The sequence below is a fragment of the Gobio gobio genome (assembly GCF_949357685.1).
Source record: "Gobio gobio genome assembly, chromosome: 25".
NCBI classification, from domain to species: Eukaryota; Metazoa; Chordata; class Actinopteri; order Cypriniformes; family Gobionidae; genus Gobio; species Gobio gobio.
This window is the reverse complement of record NC_137121.1, coordinates 5,768,055-5,788,732: the sequence shown is the minus strand read 5'-3', so window position 1 is coordinate 5,788,732 and position 20,678 is coordinate 5,768,055. Positions and strand designations below refer to the sequence as shown.

Sequence of the window (20,678 nt, the reverse complement as noted above, 5' to 3'; positions counted from 1 at the left end):
GGCAACGTCCGTGACTTATGGCAAGCCGTTTTAACCTTTATTCATTTTCTGGATATGAATTCTTGACATCAACAAATCAATTTTCACTAGCGAAAATGCTGTTTCTTGATATCAGGAATTACATTTCTACTAGTAAGAATGGCTGTTTTTGACATCAGGAATTAGATTTCTACTAGTAAAAACGTGAATCTTGATATCAATGACGCCATCACTCGCAGAAATACGAATTCTTGATATCAAGAATTACATTTCAACTAGTAAAAACTGTACTTCTTGATATGTGTAATTATATTTTTAATTGTTAAATGTCACCATGGACTACCATTCAAATTCAATATCAAGAATTTATTTCTTACTAGTTTCAAGTAAAAAATCAATCAAAAACATTTTTGATATCAATAATTACGTGGTTACTAGTAAAAATATAATTTCTCATATCAAGAACTACATTTTTACTAAAAATGAAATGTCTTGATATCTGTAAATATATTTTAACATTTGTTATTTCTGATAAAATGTAAAATAAAATGTATTTCTGATATCAATAATTAGGAGAGTAGTTTCAGATATCTAAAATGTCTTTCTTACTAGTAACAATCACATTCATCATGTCAGAAATTAAAATTGTCACTAGTGACAATCGAATTCTTGATATCAAAAATGAACATTTGTACAAGTAACAATTCAATTATTGATATCAAGAATAGACATTTGCACTAGTAACCACATAATTATTGATATAATTATATTTCTGATACTTGAAATTGGAATTTTAACTAGTAAGAAATAAATTCTTGAAATCAACAATTGAATTTGAAAGGCAGCCTATGGTGATATTTAAAGGTGCAGTGTGTGAATTTTGGCGGCATCTAGTGGTGAGGTTGTGAAATGCAACCACCCACCGCTCACCCCTCCCTTTCGGAGCACATAGAGAAGCTACGGTGGCCGACACAGGACAAAGATGTCGACGTTGGAGAGTGACTAGCGCTCTGTAGAGAAGTTTGTCCGTTTAGGGCTACCGTAGAAACATGGCGACTTCACTGTAAGGGGACCCGCGGTGTGTGTAGATAGAAACGGCTCACTGTAAGATAATAAACACATAACGGTTCATTATGTAAGGTCTTTATACTCCACTGAAAACATAGTAATGTATATTATATTGCATTTCTATAATTACAGATACCAAGAAATAGTTTTTACTAGTTGAAATGTAATTCCTGATATCAAAAATAGCCAATGTTAATAGTAGAAATAAAATTTCTGCTATCAAAAATTAGCATATTAACTAGTGAAAATTGAATTGTTGCTATTAAGAATTCATATGAATATAAGTCAGAATGAATGTGTCAAATATGTCAGAATGAATATAGGTGTGAATATAAGTCAAGTGGCTTGCCATACGTGACCACAAACGAAACCTTTACTTCAGTGTTCAAACAGTACAGTTCTGTTAAACAGTACAAACATACATCATAAAAAAGGCAAGTTGAAACAAAAAGTCTCTGTCAAAGTATAGATTATTAGTTTAATTCAGACAAAAGTGTGCAAAATACACAAAGGAGTCGTTTTCCATCTATCAGAGGGTAAACAACAAATACAGTCATGACATTTGGACAGACGAGTATCATCAGGTATGTAAAATGTCACATTTAGCACGGCCAAGTAATGAAAGTTTGATTGTCAACTAAATGTTTTACAAATTGGATTGTTACAGACACATTTAAATGGGCATACTTTTGATATATTTAACCAATGTTATGTTCATTAAACACAATGAACAAAAATACATGTTTGGATCAAATCTGGTTCCTTTATACATTTGCATAGATTGTAAGCACTAACTCTATAATCTAATTCAGACAAATGCTTCTTCTGCTTGACAATATATGTAACTTTTCAGGGTTTAAAGCACTTAAACTAAGTGAAAGCAGCCTAACAGGTGGATATCATGTTGTACCTTGTAATTGATTTTAAAGTCTATAAACTTCAGAACTGTGGGGTTTAGTTCACATATCAAGGTTGAATCTGGGCCCATTCGATCAATCCAATCTCAGCATCACAGCATATATTATTGATCCAGGAACAGCCTGAACGTTTCCATATAACCCTGTACATGGACAGGACTCTTGTAAATTGATCCCAGGTACTGTTTCCTCTGAGAGAGGTTAGATTCCCTGATCGACACTCGTTGTTTGAGCAGCAGGCGTCTGGAACAGCGAGGTAAATGTTGGCAGTGGGAGGGACGAGTATCAGAGGAGCGAGGCGCAGTTTTTCAGCAGGAGGGGTTTGGCGATCTCCAGGATGTCCAGGTTGGGGTCCAGCGATCTGCCCAAACCCTCCAGGACCATGATGGCAAAAACCATAGATGCAAAATTACTCTCCAACTTCACCTGCCACGAGCAGAGCAAAACACACTTAATACTTAAAACACAGAACGGTATCAAGATACATCGTGATATCAGAATCCCAATATTAATAGAGGTCGACAGATTTTGCAGATTAAAGGTGCAGTGTGTGATTTTTAGCGGCATCTAGTGGTGAGGTTGTGAATTGCAATCCCTTTCGTAGCACATAGAGAAGCTACGGTGGCCTACACAGGACAAAAAATGTTGTCATCTGAGAGAGCAGAGAGCATAGATATACATAATAAAGGCTAGATGTCTCGTCCGCGCTGCTGGCCAATGGAGGTCGACGTCCGCACCTGGCGGCCATCTTGTCACAGTCAGCTCGCTCACCATAACATTGTGTTTTAAAGGTGCATGTACTTTTTAAATAACCATAACCTGCTAAATTTTCTAACGATTTTCAAACTGTTTGGTTTGTTATAAACATCAGAGACGCAGTTATGACACTGCATACTTATGAAAAATTATTCATAATTTGTTCAAGCATCCATAATTAAAGCCACGTTAATAACGTTTGTAAGAAACCAAACCATTTGTAAATCAGTCAAGATTTCAGTGAGATAAGAGTATTTGTGTTCATGTAGATCACTCGCCTTACATCAGGCACCACAGAGCCCTGCCTGTGACAAGATGGCCGCCGGTGATGACGTTAGAGACTCCGCCGTAAGACATCTAGCCTTTATTATGTATATCTATGGCAGAGAGTAGCTAGCGCTCTGTAGAGAAGTTTGTCCGTTTAGGGATACCATAGAAACATGACGGTGTAAAATGGCGGCTTCACTGTAATGCTGCGCTCACACCAAACGTGAATAGAGCGTCTAGAGCGAGTGATTTCAATGTTAAGTCAATGGAAAGGCGCGTTGACTCGCGTCTGGAGGTCCTGCAGTGCGTTAGACGTGTTTCGTGCGGCGTGATGGACGCAATTCCGCCTCCAGTTTGCACGAATGACACAAATTGACCGTCTTGCGTGATACTCACGAGTGATTTTATTTGGTTCTTTTTGTGCATTCATTTATTTGAAACGAATTCGCGTCTGACGCCGAGTTTAAAAATCTGAACTTTGGATATAATCAGGACCAATCAGGAGCCTGCTTGCTGCTGTCACGTGGTAAAGTGACGTGATGAGAAACCCCAAATAATTTAAATATACTACTATGGTCTCACAAAATTTTGTTTTAAGACTTTTTCAGGTGAGAATGTAGTTGTTTAAAGCTCAAATCTTTGGTTTATATATAAAGAGAGCGCCTATTTGAATATTTTATCTGGCGTTTTTGGAGTTGTGAGATCCAGTGGATCAGCGGCGCTCAGCGCTCATTAACCCCAGCGAGAGCAGCCTTTCCTCGGCTAGTCCTTCTGACGTCTGCCGCTGGCTCTGATGTCCTGTGGTGGTTCGTCTTGTGTGGATCTATGGGCGATCTTTGGTGTCATGGATCTATAATTTGTTGTCTGTCAAATTGTTTTGACTGAGGGCAAAGAGAAGTTTCATAACTTAATTTTTTAGGATATTTAAATATACATGCAGTGAAGATAATGTAGGAGTTGCCAGGACCACATTTGTGTGGCTATTAATGTTTAATATATATTTATAATGAAAATAAAAAGAGGCAGAGTGGTGTTTTATGACATATTTCTCCTGGAGCGGCTTGAATGCGCGTCTATTTCGCTCCAAACGCTCGATTTATACCCGCGTCAAATTCACTGTGGACACGCGAATGGATTCAAAATGTTCAAGCGTCCAGGGTGCGATTTTGACGCTCCATTCACGTTTGGTGTGAACGCAGCATAAGGGGACCCGCGGTTCATTATGTAAGGTCTTTATACTCCACTGAAAACATAGTTATGTATATTATATCGCATTTCGATCAATAGATCCTCATAAATACTACACATTGCTCCTTTAAATCAAATATTTAAACGTATTGTTTGCAATACTTTATTTAATATATTTCTTCAATAATATTATTGCTAAAGTCAATTAAAACCTTAAAAAGTTGCCTAAGGCAGAAAAAAACATGTTAATAGCATGCGTAGCTTTTTATCACTACTTCCTATTTACAAATGTAAAGGGTGCTTATCAAAAGGTAGAGTGTTGGGTGTAATGCATTACTAAGTAATTAATTACTGTAATTGAATCACATTTCTCTTAAAAGGTAAAGTAAGGGATTTAAAAGCGAGTTACTCCTGATGTAACTGCACTAAAAACTGTACAAACTATAGAACAATTCTATATAAAACAATAGAAATATAACGTCTAATGTTAAAATGAATGTTTTTAAATGTAACCTTCTCCCTTTAAATACTTTGCTCAGTTCAAGAATAATTTTATATGATTTATTTGAAAGGATTAAAAGAGCCGTTTCATGTCTCTCCTTGTACTGTTCAACTGCTCCAGGCTGAGATGGGATTTAGAAAGTAACAAGTAATCCGATACTTTTTAAAGAGAGTAATTAGTACAGTAATCTAATTACACTGTTGAAGATGTAATTAGTAGCTAGTAATTAGTTACTTTTTTAACTTAAACTGTAGATGTTACACTAAGCGACTAAGTATTATTTTACAGATCTACTAACTGCAATCGGCTTAAGTTCTGAGTAATTTAACATCACGTAAAAGTAGCTGCTCTCACCTTGTGATGGATCAGTAACCCGAAGACTCGCGACAGCAGCTCGGACACCTGAATCTATAAAACAACACACACTGTGTGAAACAGAAGGCATGTAGAGCTGGATGTGGATATGGAGGTGTGTGTAACCCCATACCTTTCCCAGTGAAAGCGTGCCACTGAGTGCATGGTCCACTAGTTCAGCCATTTCCTTCTTGAAACGCGTCACATCCTGGCACTCATTGGCGCGGGCGTGATGAAGGATTAGCTCTGCAACTCGCTCGCCCTGAACACACAAGTACATGAGGTCAATGTTGTTATTAACTAAAACTAAAGGCTGGAATACACTACTTGATACAGATTTTAAAACAATAGGCATCATCATCACACACTTGCTGACTTTGTAAGCGGTTGAAGAGAAAACCTGGGCATTATACACTAAAGGACTGAGGATCACACACTGGTTTTAAGATACGTTTTGGTCGATCGGATCACAAGGAGACGAGGGAGACGCATTCCCGTTTACACCTGGTGTCTCTTTTGTCCACTTTCAGCCACTTCTGTCCTGATTTCTGAGGGGAGGGTCTATGGGCGGGTAAATGTATGGGCTTTTTCAGATCTTTCCATCTAATGGATGAAATAAGCTCACGCAATTTACATATGAACACGTCCGGAGACGACACACGGAGAACATCAGCTTTAGTTTCTACCCTGACAGACACAAGACCAGCCGAACGCTGTGAGTGTGTGTTAGAAATCAGAAATGGAGAGAGAACATTGAGCTTGGTGCGTTTTTCATCTTCAAACCAAACTTGGGTCTCCAGAAAAAAGGGTTTAAATCCTGTCTGACTAGTGCGCATCCCATAATGTTTACGCGTTAGGTCAGTAGGTGGAAAGCAGGGGGTCTTTTAATGGCTGTTTGAACGCATTTGACCACTCAGCGTTTACACTGAGTTTTCCCTCTGGAAGTGGTTGAAAGTGGACAAGCTCAAAGCGTTTTAGAGCCCGTTTACACCTGTATTCAGTATCGTCCACTTCTGATCCGATCGACAAAAACACAATACCAGGAGTAAACAGGGCCAAACATGTTGCTGGATTTAAGCTAAAAAAGATTCCAGCTCAAAATCTTCAGACTGGCTCTGACTTTTAACTAGCGTCGACTTTTTGGGGCCAGATTTTTGGGACTAAAATATGGGCAACGTCATGTAATGTATTCCAGCCTTAAAACCAGATCTTGGACGGTAACGAAGTACATTTACTTGAGTACTGTACTTAAGTACACTTTTTGAGTTTCTGTGCTTTACTGAAGTATTATTTTTTAAGGAAACTTACTTTTTACTCCACTACATTTCTATCAAGGTCCTCGAAGTCATAAGTCGTTTCTGTAGCAGCTTTGCAAGTCAGTGGATGATTTTTTTTTCTTCTTTAAAAGTTTTTTTTTTTTTTGCAAAATGTAAATGTCTGGGAGAAAGAGAAGCATAGACATATGGATGATGAACGAGCTCAGTTCAGTCAGTTTTTTTAGTACTGAATAGAGCTTTCTTTTGTGTTTTTTTCGCACTTAAACAGACCAATACACACAAAATGTCACAATTTTCATTTTGGAAAGTATTCACGTAAACAAAGTTGATTATGTCTTAAGTGAACGTAAACAGTTGGGGGAATATATACACTGATACAAATATATATATATCGCAAATATCACCATTTTGCGTCATCGGAGGATTTTTGGCCAGAGGCTAGAGACTACAGGAGCTAGTTCTGCATGTTAACAACCCGCCCACAGGGGAGGGATCTCACTCACAGAATGTAAATGCGCACGGCCGATCGGATCGGGCATTCATAATGGAGCGGTGCAGAGCAAAGTGCTGCATTGTTAAAAGCGCTATATAAATAAAGTTGACTTGACTTGACTTGATTTCAACTTTTCAATTAATTCTTATGGAAGTTAAGCTTCCATATGCGATCTGAAAACGCGCCAGACTGGACACACTCGCCGTAAATGACAGCTATTGCGAATTATTGTAGCGTTTATTCTCTAACTGAACAAAATTATTTTATTACTATGAAAAACAAAACGACGGTGGGGGCGGTGTCATGGCGGGCAAGTGATAACCTGTGGCTTTGGGAGTGGCCTCGTAGGGAAGCGAAGCAAGTGCATTCTGGGAGTTTTTATCTTTCATCCACATGATACAAAAATAAGTGTTCTGTCTTTTCTCAGTCTAGAAGGCACCAAATTCAAAAATAAATTCACATTTCTACTACATAAATGACACCGTTTAAATACACATTCATCTTCCCAACGCTGAAGTGCCCCTTTAAGTTAAAGTAACTCAAATAAAAATATATTAAAGCTAAATAAGCATTTTTTTTTAAAGAACAGAAACTAATAAATAAATTTTTTTTTTTTTTTAAATCACCAAATCAAAATTAAAATAAAATGAAAACTGAATATAAAAATAAAATCTAATTCAAAATATTAATAAATAAAATAATACTTCACACACTACCGTTCAAAAGTTTGAGGTATTCAGCTTTAAATTGACCAAAAGTGACAGCAAAGCAGTTACAAAATTACACAAAACTTTCTATCGTTAATCTGATTTAATCCTTAAAAAAAATAAAAAAAATAACAGTTTCCACAAAACAAATATGAAGCAGCACACTGATCTTTTCAACACTGATAATAATCATAAATGTTTCTTGAGCATCAAATCATCATATTAGATGATTTCTGAAGGATCATGTGACACTGAAGACTGGAGTAATGATGCTGAAAATACAGTTTTGATCACAGAAATAAATTACATTTTACTGTATATTCACATAGAAAACACTTATTTTAAATTGTAATAATATTTCACAGTTTTTACTGTATTTTTGATCAAATAAAAGCAGCCTCGGTAATCAGAAGAGACTTAAAGGGTTAATTCACCTAAAAATGAAAATTCTGTCATTAATTACTCACCCTCATGTCGTTGGACACCCGTCAGACCTCCGTTCATCTTCAGAACACAAATGAAGATATTTTAGTGTAAATCTGATGCTCTGAAAGGCCTCCATTGGCACAATGGCACGGTTCACTCTCAAGACCCTTAAAAGGCACTAAAGACGTCGTTACAAAGTCCATCTCACTACAGTGGTTCTACAATAACTTTATGAATCGGCGAGAATAGTTTTTGTGCGCAAAAAAACCCTAAATAACGACTTATATAGTGATGACGATTTCAAAACACGGCCTCATGAAGCTTCGAAGCGTTATGAATCAGTGAGCCGAATCATGATTCGGATCGCGTGTCAAACCGCCAAACTGCTGAAATTTGGCGATTCAAATCGCTGAATCGACTCAGTGATTCATAACGCTTCGAAGCTTCATGAGGCCGTGTTTTGAAATCGTCATCACTATACAAGTCGTTATTTAGTTTTTTTTGCACACAAAAACTATTCTCGCCGATTCATAAAGTTATTGTAGAACCACTGTAGTGAGATGGACTTTGTAACAACGTCTTTAGTGCCTTTTAAGGGTCTTGAGAGTGTAAAGTGCCATTGTGCCAATGGAGGCCTTTCAGAGCCATCAGATTTCAACTAAAATATCTTCATTTGTGTTCTGAAGATGAACGGAGGTCTGACGGGTGTCGAACGACATGAGGGTGAGTTATTAATGACAGAATTTTCATTTTTGGGTGAACTAACCCTTTAATAATACTAACATAACAGATGCCGACTTTAACAAACGCATCTTCAACATTTCAATTTGGCGCTTAGTCCATTCACATTCAGTGCTGTTGATGTAAGAACCACAATCCACACCTGTCCTTTACCTGCTTGAGAACGACAGCGGTGAACACGGCTCTGAAGTTGTGCTGATCCGCCTCGCTGAGCTGCGCCACGATGCCCGCGTCCAGTAGCACCAGCTGCAGGGCCGGAGGAGCCGGCCTCATGCTGACCACCACAGTGTCCCACAGATCCGTCAGAGTGGCCCTATCCTGAGGAGCCTCTCCTCGCCCACCCTGCACCAGGATGTTCCCGGGATGGAGGTCCCCGTGGACAAAATTATCCACAAACACCTGCAAGAGATGACCACAAGTTAGACTCTGGTGATTGTTTAAAGAGCACCTATCATGGAATTTTGAAATGTACCTTTCATGTAGTGTGTAACATAGATCTAAGTGAACAAAAACATCCTGCAAAGTTTGAAATATGACAGTGCACCGTATATATAGTTATTTTCTTTCAAAAGTAAGAGTCGACTCTGAGTCATTTTTAAGAATCGTTAGAAGACCGAAGCTTTTTCTGACTAGATGACGTCAACTTGTCAAGTTATTTGAATACGATACGCCCACTTATTAATCCAAGACGCCAGTGAAAACTAGAAAACATCATGGCGACGAGACGCCAGTGAAAACTAGAAAACATCATGACGACGAGACGCCAGTGAAAACTAGAAAACATCATGACGACGAGACGCCAGTGAAAACTAGAAAACATCATGACGACGAGACGCCAGTGAAAACTAGAAAACATCATGGCCACGAGACGCTGTGTTCTGAAGTGCAACTCAAAAGCAAACTTTTTTCATCTGCCCAAGGATGAGCATTTGAAGACTAAGTGGCTTGAAGACAAACCATACATCGTCGCGATTGTGTGTTTATTAGTCTTCAAATGTCTCTATTTGCATGTTTCGCGATCTCAGGAAGCTTTTATTATGGACTTCTATTATGGCACATGGTTCTTCTTCGTCTGTCTGTACATGGACTACATGTGCACAGAGCGCCCTCCGGCTGCCAGGATGAGCTGAAAACAACACATAAGAGACTCAATCGCTCATGATTAGGCTACATCTGCGCATTTTGAGGAAGTATTGAATAAAAAATACTCCTCCGTTTAGAAATTTGACACAGACATATGAGAATCTATCAATATGTCTCCTCATCTGCACACTTTTGAACTAAAAGCCCTGAGGGATGTTGATTTGTCGCGAGTCTTCGTGAGGAGAATAGAGGAGTTTTTTTAGGAATGAGATCAGCTGAGGCTCATATTACAATCAAACGTACAGACGCGGTTTTCATATTCATAACTCCTGACACATATTAACAAATTACTGTCACTATAAGACTTTGATGGGCGTTCCGTTTCCGAAAATATCTGCACAGACTATACCAATCACAACTGACTGGGTCATCGGACCAATCAGCGCAGATTAGCGTCACGTAAAGGCGGGGTTTTGAAAAGTGAATCACTAAAGGAATCATTTGAGAATCGCTGTCAAAACAGGTACAAATAAATGCATATTATAAGAAAACTAAAGTCTTTTTTGTCATTGCATGCATGCAAAACTGTTGTTAGGGACTTCTAAAACAATATTTGGAACATTTTAAATGCCATGATAGGTGCTCTTTAACTAACCATTTTCAAAAGAAGATCGACACCCATCCTCGCGATTCTCTCCTTGATTCCTGCTGGGACGTCAGAGCCCATGTACTTCGAGATGGGTTCACTCTCCTACAAGAGCACAGATCGAAGCGTTAGTGAAATAAGATAAGTTAAGCAGTATTAAAATAATCAGGAGCACTGGCATTTTTATTACCTCAAATGTTTCTACCAACACAGTCCTTGTGACGAACGGTCTGAGGGGTGTTGGGAACTTCACGTATTCCAGATCTTTGAAATTTTTTTGGAACTTTTCCATGTTTTGGGCCTCAAACCGAAGATCGATCTGCACCAAAAAGGATGTTAAAGTACAAAACCACCAGGTCGTCATGAATGTTTTAGTAATTTAGGTATAATTGTGACACTATTATAGTCAGTGTTGGACGTAATTAGACTACTTTTAACAAGCAACTAGTAAAGTAATCAGATTACTTTTAACAAGCAACTAGTAAAGTAATCAGATTACTTTTTCAAGCAACTAGAAAAGTAATCAGATTACTTTTAACAAGCAACTAGTAAAGTAATCCAATTACTTTTAACAAGCAACTAGTAAAGTAATCAGATTACTTTTAACAAGCAACTAGTAAAGTAATCCGATTACTTTTAACAAGCAACTAGTAAAGAAATCAGACTACTTTTCACAAGCAACTAGTAAAGTAATCAGATTACTTTTTCAAGCAACTAGTAAAGTCAAGTCAAGTCAACCTTATTTATATAGCGCTTTTAAAAGTAATCAGATTACGTTTAACAAGCAACTAGTAAAGGAATCAGATTACTTTTTCAAGCAACTAGAAAAGCAATCAGATTAGTTTTAACAAGCAACTAGTAAAGTAATCAGACTACTTTTAACAAGTAACTAGAAAAGTAATCAGATTACTTTTAACAAGCAACTAGTAAAGTAATCAGATTACTTTTTCAAGCAACTAGTAAAGTAATCAGATCACTTTTTCAAGCAACTAGTAAAGTAATCAGATTACTTTTTCAAGCAACTAGTAAAGCAATCAGATTACTTTTTCAAGCAACTAGTAAAGTAATCAGATTACTTTTTCAAGCAACTAGTAATCAGACTACTTTTAACAAGCAACTAGTAAAGTAATCAGATTACTTTTTCCAAGTAGCTAGTAATCAGACTACTTTTAACAAGAAACTAGTAATCAGATTAGATTACTTTTTCAAGCAACTAGTAATCAGATTACTTTTAACAAGAAACTAGTAATCAGATTACTTTTTCCAAGTAGATAGTAACCAGATTACTTTTAACAAGTAGCTAGTAATCAGATTACTTTTAACAAGCAACTAGTAAAGTAATCAGATTACTTTTTCAAGCAACTAGTAAAGTAATCAGATTACTTTTTCCAAGTAGATAGTAATCAGATTACTTTTAACAAGCAACTAGTAAAGTAATCAGATTACTTTTTCAAGCAACTAGTAATCAAATTACTTTTAACAAGCAACAAGTAAAGTAATCAGATTACTTTTTCAAGCAACTAGTAAAGTAATCAGATTACTTTTTCAAGCAACTAGTAAAGTAATCAGATTACTTTTTCAAGTAACTAGTAAAGTAATCAGATCACTTTTTCAAATAACTAGTAAAGTAGTCAGGTTTGTTTAAAAAGCTAGTAATCACTACTTTTTCAAACAACTAGTAAATTAATCAGATTACTTTTTCAAGCAACTAGTAAAGTAATCAGATTACTTTTTCAAGCAACTAGTAAAGTAATCAGATTACTTTTTCAAGTAACTAGTAAAGTAATCAGATCACTTTTTCAAATAACTAGTAAAGTAGTCAGGTTTGTTTAAAAAGCTAGTAATCACTACTTTTTCAAACAACTAGTAAATTAATCAGATTAAGTTTAAGCAACCAGTAAAGTAATCAGATTATAACAAAAAAATTACAACAAAATATCTGAGTTACTTTTTCAAATAAGTAACTCAAGTATTCCTCAAAATGAATAACAGACAGAAAAAGCAAGCCATGCCCTCTAATCTTCTCATTCAATTTTCAAGTTTCACTCAGAAAATGTCACAATACTAAAGTTGCTCGCAACTTCGGGTTCACGCTGACTTTAACGTTTATATTATTTCAAGTAACTAAGTGGTTTTAGATGAGGTTAACTGCCATGAAGGAACGTTCTTCACAAAAGCATCAGTACCTGTTTGGTCATGAGCTTCTCAAATTCATCTACAATCTCAGGCAGGCTGAGCCACTTGACGCCAGGCAAACAGTTGAGGAATAAACTTCCAGCTTTCATCAGGATCAGATCGATCTGGACCTGCCGCCTGATTCCAGGATGAAGAACCTGAGTGAAGAAAAGACAAATAATGATCAGAACAACAGCAACAGGAAAAAAAAAAAACCAATAAAAAGACAAACTCATAAATAAATATAAGCAATAAATAAATACATTTTATTTCAGCACCCCGTGGTTAAATATTTTTTTGGAAAATTATATTAGTGCTAATGTTTTGGCTGATGGCTGTATGGTGAGCTTGTTCATGGCTGTTTTTTGCTGGTCTACCACCCGAAACCAGTTAAACAAGAGTGTCATCAATCATCCTTATACCTCTGTTCTGGGCCTTTTTGACCCCGAAAAAATTTGAGAGTTAGGCCCAAAAAACTAAATCTAATAACATTTAAGATTTATTAAAATATGCCTCTTTAATAAGAAAATGAATGGTGAAAATTAGTAATTTAATACCATACTTAGACAAATAATGCATCCTCGATATGACCCAGTTTTCTATATATGAAGTTTAAGCTGGTTTGATCTGGATTTGTCTAAGACTGAAATGTTGACTTCAACTTCAAGAACTGCCAAAACAAATCTCAGAAGAACAAACTAAACAAGAAATAAAAATAATGCTCATTTAAAACCCATTTTCCTTGATAATCTGATGCATTCTAGTGTTAGACCGATATATCGGCCGGCCGATATATCGGGCCAATATTTTTACGTGTATCGGCCGATACAAGGCTGCTGCGTTCGCCGATATTTTTTCCCCTGCATTATTTACAGACAGGCGTCCACAGGGCAGCTCTCACCGTCTTCAAACTGTCTTGCTCTCCCTCCCTCGCGCATATTAATCAAAATCAATTGAAAGTTTCACATGGAGCATTGGGAGATTTTTTCCTGAATTACCGCTGGTGTTGCTCTACAAGAGATTAAGTTAAGTGCACCTACACTCTAAAAAATGCTGGGTTAAAAATAACCCAAGTTGGGTTGAAAATGGACTAACCCAGCAAATGGGTTGTTATAACCCAGCGATTGAGTTGTTTTTACCCAGCAATTGAGTTGTTTTAAGCAAACATTTAACCCAACCGCTGGGTCAAAACAACCCAATTGCTGGGTTACTCCATATTCAACCCAACTTGGGTTATTTTTAACCCAGCATTTTTTAGAGTGTAACCATTAAATGACTAGGTTATAAATAGTTTTAAAATGAAGTATAGTGCAGTCAGTGTGCACTTTATTATGCTGCTTGCTTGATGATACTGTGTGCAATAGTGTAATTATTTTATTTATGCTTAAATATTTATTTTCAGAATTTATTTAAATTAAGAATTTTATTTTTAATTTATCTCCAAATATCGGCTCAAGAAAATCGGCAGCCCGTATCGGTCATCGGCTAAGGCTGAAAATAAATCGGTATCGGCACTAAAAAATCCATATCGGTCGATCCCTAATGTATTCCTTGGAGAAAATAGAGTTTACATTAAGAATATACTGTTTGTAATAATATATATATTAGTGCTGTCAAATCGATTAATCGTATCTAATACAAAAGTTTGTGTTTATATAATGTGTGTGTGTGTGTGTGTGTGTGTGTGGTACCGGTCAAACGTTTGGAAACATTACTATTTTTACTGACTTGAAAGAAGTCTATTCTGCTCAGCAAGCCTGCATTTATTTGATAAAAAAAATACAGTAACATTGTGAAATATTATTACAATTTAAAATAATGGTTTTCTATTTTAAAACGTAATTTATTCCTGTGATCAAAGCTGAATTTTCAGCATCATTACATGTCACATGATCCTTCCGAAATCATTCTAATATGATGATTTGAGCTGCTTTTCTAACAATATGTAGCCTGGATGGCTGCCGAATTTAGCCCCGCCCACAACATTTGAGGTCGGGAAGTTCGGTCTGGACTTGATCCGTTGTGGAGCGACTATGCTCGAACCAGAGCTGTTCGGACCAATCAAATTGTCAGGGCGGGCTTTATACGATGATGGACAGATGATCAACACTAATGTAATCACTAAAGAGTGCTTGGGGTGAATTTATTCTAATTTTTCAACAGGGTAAGACAAATAATCATCAAATGTCATGATAATGTCATGATAATCTGACATATATCTGTGCGAAAATATGGTATACACAAATAAAGATCGGAAGAGTTCGCATTTTTATTAATTTGGCACCTGCATACCAAAATTAATTCCTTGTACATGTTGTACTTGGCTAGCCTGACGTCGTCATACTCAATTCTAGTCAGAATATGAGTCTGATCTGCTCCATTGGGCTGTGATTATGGGGTGTGTTTCAACCGAACCAGGAAAGACCTCAATTGGATAGACCTACAACCAATCAGAGCAATGGAGTGACGCATAACATTAGTTGTTAAATGTCAACAGAACTCAACTGCACAGTGTTGCCATGTCCGCGGGTTGAAGCGACCCCAATTATGTGATATATAGACCCAGGAATGCGACTTTTAGCTGCCAGCCCTGCCAAAATAACACATATTTTATCCCCCAAATGCCTTTTTTCCCGGAGAACCCCCCTGGAAAGCTATTGGGCTTGTTTTTGGCTAGTTTTGAGTAGCAATTGGGCGGGTTTTGTTGTAAAAACTTGGCAACCCTGTCTGCTCGCACGCTGGAATAAGTAACGTTAGAAGAAAAAGATGAGTGTAAACGATCTTTGCCGGTGTTGTAAAAAAGAGTTTAAGGATACACAGAGTACTTACCAACACCATCATCATTTCTGAGAGAAATAGTAAAGGTGAACGCATATACGAACAAGTTTTCCGTTTAGGATTAGAACAAATTCAACCCAAGCGCCTTTGATGACGTGGATGATTACGTTACTGTTGATCATCTGTCCATCATCGTCTAAAGCCCGCCCTGATGATTTCATTGGTCCGAACAGTTTCTGTTCAGGCATAATTACTTCTCTACGGATCTCTAAGTCCAGACCGAACTGCCCGAGTTAAAATGTTGTGGGCGGGGCTAAGTTCGGCTGGCATCCAGGCTAGTACTTGGCATGATTTCACTGGGAATTGACTTGAACATGAAAATATTCAAATTAAGCTGATTGGAGATGACAGTTTTAAAAAGTAATAAATATGAACTTCTTTACCTTAATCGCCACGGGTATCAGACGCTCTTCCTCAAGGTGTTCAGGTCTCTCTCCAAAACCCCTGGTCTTGATATCCACGGTCTCGTCCTCATCTTTACTCGTCTCCCAGAGGTCGCTCAGAGCTCCTCCCAGACCAGGAATCTCCCAGGCCTCCAGGAGGTTCTTCTTCTCCAGCTCCTCCACCAGCTGCTGGAACGCCGGGTCTTCCACACTGGCCACCTTGGCTTTGGCGCGGTACACCTGTGCCACACACCCCGACCCCACAGGCTCCTTACTGTCAAACACAAACATCTGCCTCCATCCTTCCCCAAACGCCCTCCTCAGACAGAGCTTGGTGTGAACCCAGGGATGGGGCTTGACTTGCACGTGAAGCCTTGAGAAGCGGTCGCAGAAGTCCTGCGAGAAGAGGTCCCGTCTGGTGCTGGCCCACTGGCCCAGCTTGATAAAAGTAGGTCCAGATGTCTCTGTGACCCAAAGCAGGGCGTCCAACCAGTGGGACGCCCAACGGTGTGATAGTACAGTCAGGGGGTATAGAAGAAAAAGAGGGCTGAACTTCAGGTAAAGCACCAAGGCGCGAAGTCCCAGACGCAGAATAAATACAAACCTGTGGATTTGCACTCGGGCGATTGATTTCCTCTCTGTGGTTCTGGTCTGATGGACGGCTTCCTGTCCAGAGGCGTAAGTGATGCCACATGCAGTCCAACAGAACAGTCCCACTTTAGGGGTTTGAGATAAAAGACGAGTAACAAGAAACACTCTACGGGACGGGATTCGAACCGATACCCTGTGCACAATGCACCTGAAGTTCTGGAGCAGGTGCTTTGCACATAATCCAGACATTATTACTATTATTCAGGCATTCAGGATACATTCAATTGCAATTTATAGCAGTTATTTTTTTAGATTTTGATCATGGAATGATTAATAAACACGTTCACTTTTACAAATGGGAAATTATGTAGTGCTAAAACTTACATGCACAGCAGTGAAAACCCTTTATATCTAGGATTCAAATAAACACGTCGTCAAATAAATCCATTTTTTTGCATTATCTTATCATTTTTCGCTGCCAGAGCTCCGATACAGTGATGTTTAGCGTCATTTTCTCATTGTAACGCCACGTTTCAACACGAATTCAGATTAATTCATTCAATTATTTGTTATGAAATGTTGCTCCCCTTCTCTGGTCCGGCTGATAAATCCCTCCGTGCTGTGACTCTCCACATTAGTTCCGGGCTTCAGTGGAAACGGAGAAGATTTGTTGATTAGTAAAGTAACTTTACGTGTTATATTTAAATCTCAACTATAATAATAAACACACGATGCAAGTAGTCCTTACTTAAAATTAGGCTTTAATTAAAACGAATTACAATTAAAATGTAAAATACGAATACAGTAAAATGATACACAAAACACAATGACTGAATGTTTGTATTTTAATATAAAATATATTCTTTTATTGCAGTTTTGTTTGTTATTTATTAAACTTTTACTATTATAGTGTTTTTTTTGTTTATATTCGAAGGCCTAATTATGTATCAAATTACTCATTACAAATTACTAAAAATTATATAATTAAATAAATACAGCAATTAAATGCACCAGTTTATTCTGAAATGATTAAATAATTATTCAATAATTATTTTAAGTAATTAAATAAATCAATAAATGTATGTGTTATATTTAAGACTCAATAAATCATCAGCTTAACGATAATAAACACAAGATAGTAAAACGTGTTAGTTCAATAGATCTTAATTAAAATAAATTACAATTAAAATTGAAAATACGAATACAGTAAAATAATAAACAAAACACAATGATTGAATGTTTGTATTTTTTATATAAAATATATTATCTTATTTCAGTTTGTCTGTCATTTTCCTATATTTTGTTATTTTCCTATATTTTGCTAAACGTTTATTATTATTATTATTATTATGGTTGTTGTTGTTTATAATAACAGAGGACCAAATTATTCCAAATAAAATAATTAAAGCAATAATTAATTCAATAAAACGACAATTAAATGTACCAGTTTATCCTGAAATAATTAAATAATTATTAAATAATTTTAATTTTAATAATAAGATGTAATGAATTATTAATTAAATAAATGTATCTGAAAACACAATATTGTGTAATATATTTCACATTATCCTTTTTCACACACTACTGTTCAAATATCTTTTTTTTTTCCATAATAAAATGTACTTTTTCAAAAAGCTGGTTTTCATAATAATATACTGAATATACGAATGAATCATGTATTTCCAAATAACAATTTTCCCAAAGATTTTTTTTTCCATAATAGTGAATTCATAAATAGTGGACATTACATTTATTTGTTGCTTGACACTTTATTTCTTAGTCTTATAAGTTTTATGTACCAATACATAAATATATTATAATAAATTAATATATCATAAATAATATATATTTTAATAAAGTCGCCTAAATTAATAACTGTATAATATTAATGGGCTAAGTTAGTTGTAAATGGCCGCTATGTTGGATTTCCGATCTAGCGAGTGTATGCATAAACACTTCCGGTTGCTCCTGACGCTAGTACAAAGAACCGAAGAAAGCCGAGAATTATCTTTTATAGTTGTTTATAGAATATGTTATCACTTAAAATGCTACTAAGAGATCTATATTACTATTACACGAGACAGTGAGTGGCATCTGAGACACACGCATGTATAAGTCAGGTGAATTAAACAACGAACCGGAACCCGATGTACCTTTCAAAATGGCGGACGGACATTCATTTAACGAAAACAACATAAAAAAAAAAAAAAAGTAAGTGAAACCCCTTTTAAAATTCTTAAATGTAAAGTTTACCGGTATTAGTTTTTTGTCTATGCTTATTTCATATCCATGTCGTAGTATTATGTTTTATTAAATTATTCTAGTCAACTAAACACAACTTTTGTCCATGTCAATTAAATAGTCTGTTTTACTTTTCTCGTCCTTCTCAAGCCAAACAGTCATTTTGTCTGTTTCCCTGTAGGGGTCGCTGTGACTGTGTTTTGTCATTATGACTGTGCTGTGGACAGAAGTCAACAACTCTTCCTCCTCATCCTCTTCCTCTCTCATACATCAAAAGAAACATATTATGAAGCAGGTACAAAGACAGACCTGAATGAGTGTCTCTGATTTTATCACTTCAGCTTCTCTCTTGTACCTTGATATGCTGTGGATGATGTTTCTTTTATTTAGAAAGTTCATATTTAAGCATACATGCATGTGTTTATTTCTCATTCAAATGTTGCAAAACTTTCGGTTGAACTAATTGACTTTTACAAATTCACTGTGCTTCAAGATTTGCTTTAAATTCAGCTTTGCAGCCAGAGTTAAAACAGCACAAAAGCTTCACACAGCAACAAAAGACACTGATTACATTAAGTCCGCAAACTCTCCAGTTAAATCTGTGCGTAACTCGATCTCTCGAGTCTATCTCCTCCTCCTCTCTTGAAGTCGAGCCAAGGCTGTCCTTCACATGGGATCCTTGGAGACCCTTCCGTCCCACTGCGGGCAGGAAAACGCATCGCTCCAGGGGCCTCAACTTCAAACCCTATTGTAAACATGTGACGTAGAAAAATGCCAATGTAAAGCTAAACAATCTGATTTTAATAAGCTCTTACAAAACTTACTTGATATTAATCTAAAGTGATTCAGTTTGTATTTCTGGGGAACGGTCTGCTTACCAAGGCTGCTTTTATTTGATCAAAAATAGAGGAAAAAAAGTGAAATAGTATTACAATTCAAAATAAGTGTTTTTTTTTTTATGTGAATATATAGTCGAATGTAATGTATTCCTGTGATCAAAGCTGAATTTTCAGTCACATGATCCTTCACAAATCATTCTAATATGATTTGATGCGCATGAAACATTCATGATTATTATCGATGCTGAAAACCGCTTCATATTTTTGTGGAAACTGTGATACTTTGAGTATTTATGTGAAATAGAAATCTTTGAAATGTCAACAAATGTCTATTTTATTGTCACTTTTGATCAATTTAATGCATCCTTGATTAATATTAGTATTAATTTTTTTATAAACAAAAATCGTACTGACCCCAAACTTTTAAACAGTGGTGTTTAGGTCTTTATGTACAGTACAGGTCAAACGTTTGGAAATATTACGGTTTTTTAATGTTTTTGAAAGAAGTCTCTTCTGCTCATTAAGGTGGCATTTATTTGATCAAAAATACAATAAAAACAGTAATATTGTGAAATATTATTAAAATTTGTTGTAATATATTATAAAATGTAATTTATTTCTGTGATCAAAGCTGTATTTTCAGCATCATTACTCCAGTCTTCAGGGTCACATGATCCTTCAGAAATCATTCTAATATGATGATTTGATGCGCATTAAACATTTATGATTATTATCAATGCTGAAAACCGATTCATATTGTTGTGGAAACTGTGATACTTTGAGTTCAAAAGAACAACATTTACTTGAAATAAAAATCTTTGAAATGTCAACAAATGTCTTTTTTACTGTCACTTTTGATCAATTTAATGCATCCTTGATTAATATTAGTATACATTTTTTTATAAACAAAAATCGTACTGACCCCAAACTTTTAAACAGTGGTGTTTAGGTCTTTATGTGCAGTACGGGTCAAACGTTTGGAAATATTACGTTTTTCTGCTCATTAAGGCGGCATTTATTTGATCAAAAATACAATAAAAACAGTCATATTGTGAAATATTATTAAAATTTAAAAAAATAGTTTTTGTTGTAATATATTATAAAATGTAATTTATTCCTGTGATCAAAGCTGAATTTTTCAGCATCTTATTATTATCAATGTTGAAAACAGTTTTAGCTGCTTTTTTGGGAAGTCGTGATACACTAG

The 20,678-nt window shown here is 36.1% G+C and overlaps 1 protein-coding gene across 1 annotated transcript; it reads right to left on the bottom strand.

Annotated features, from left to right (window-relative positions):
• Positions 1–1,403: 1,403 nt before the first annotated feature.
• Positions 1,404–17,017, bottom strand: adck2 (aarF domain containing kinase 2). The gene is made up of 8 exons (XM_079810193.1): positions 15,801–17,017; positions 12,591–12,737; positions 10,595–10,723; positions 10,414–10,509; positions 8,829–9,074; positions 5,165–5,293; positions 5,032–5,085; positions 1,404–2,390 (listed from the first exon to the last, which is right to left on the bottom strand). Exons 1-8 carry the CDS (start codon positions 16,638–16,640, stop codon positions 2,250–2,252), a joined length of 1,782 nt encoding a protein of 593 aa, XP_079666319.1. The 5' UTR covers positions 16,641–17,017; the 3' UTR covers positions 1,404–2,249.
• Between the last annotated feature and the right edge of the window lie 3,661 nt (positions 17,018–20,678).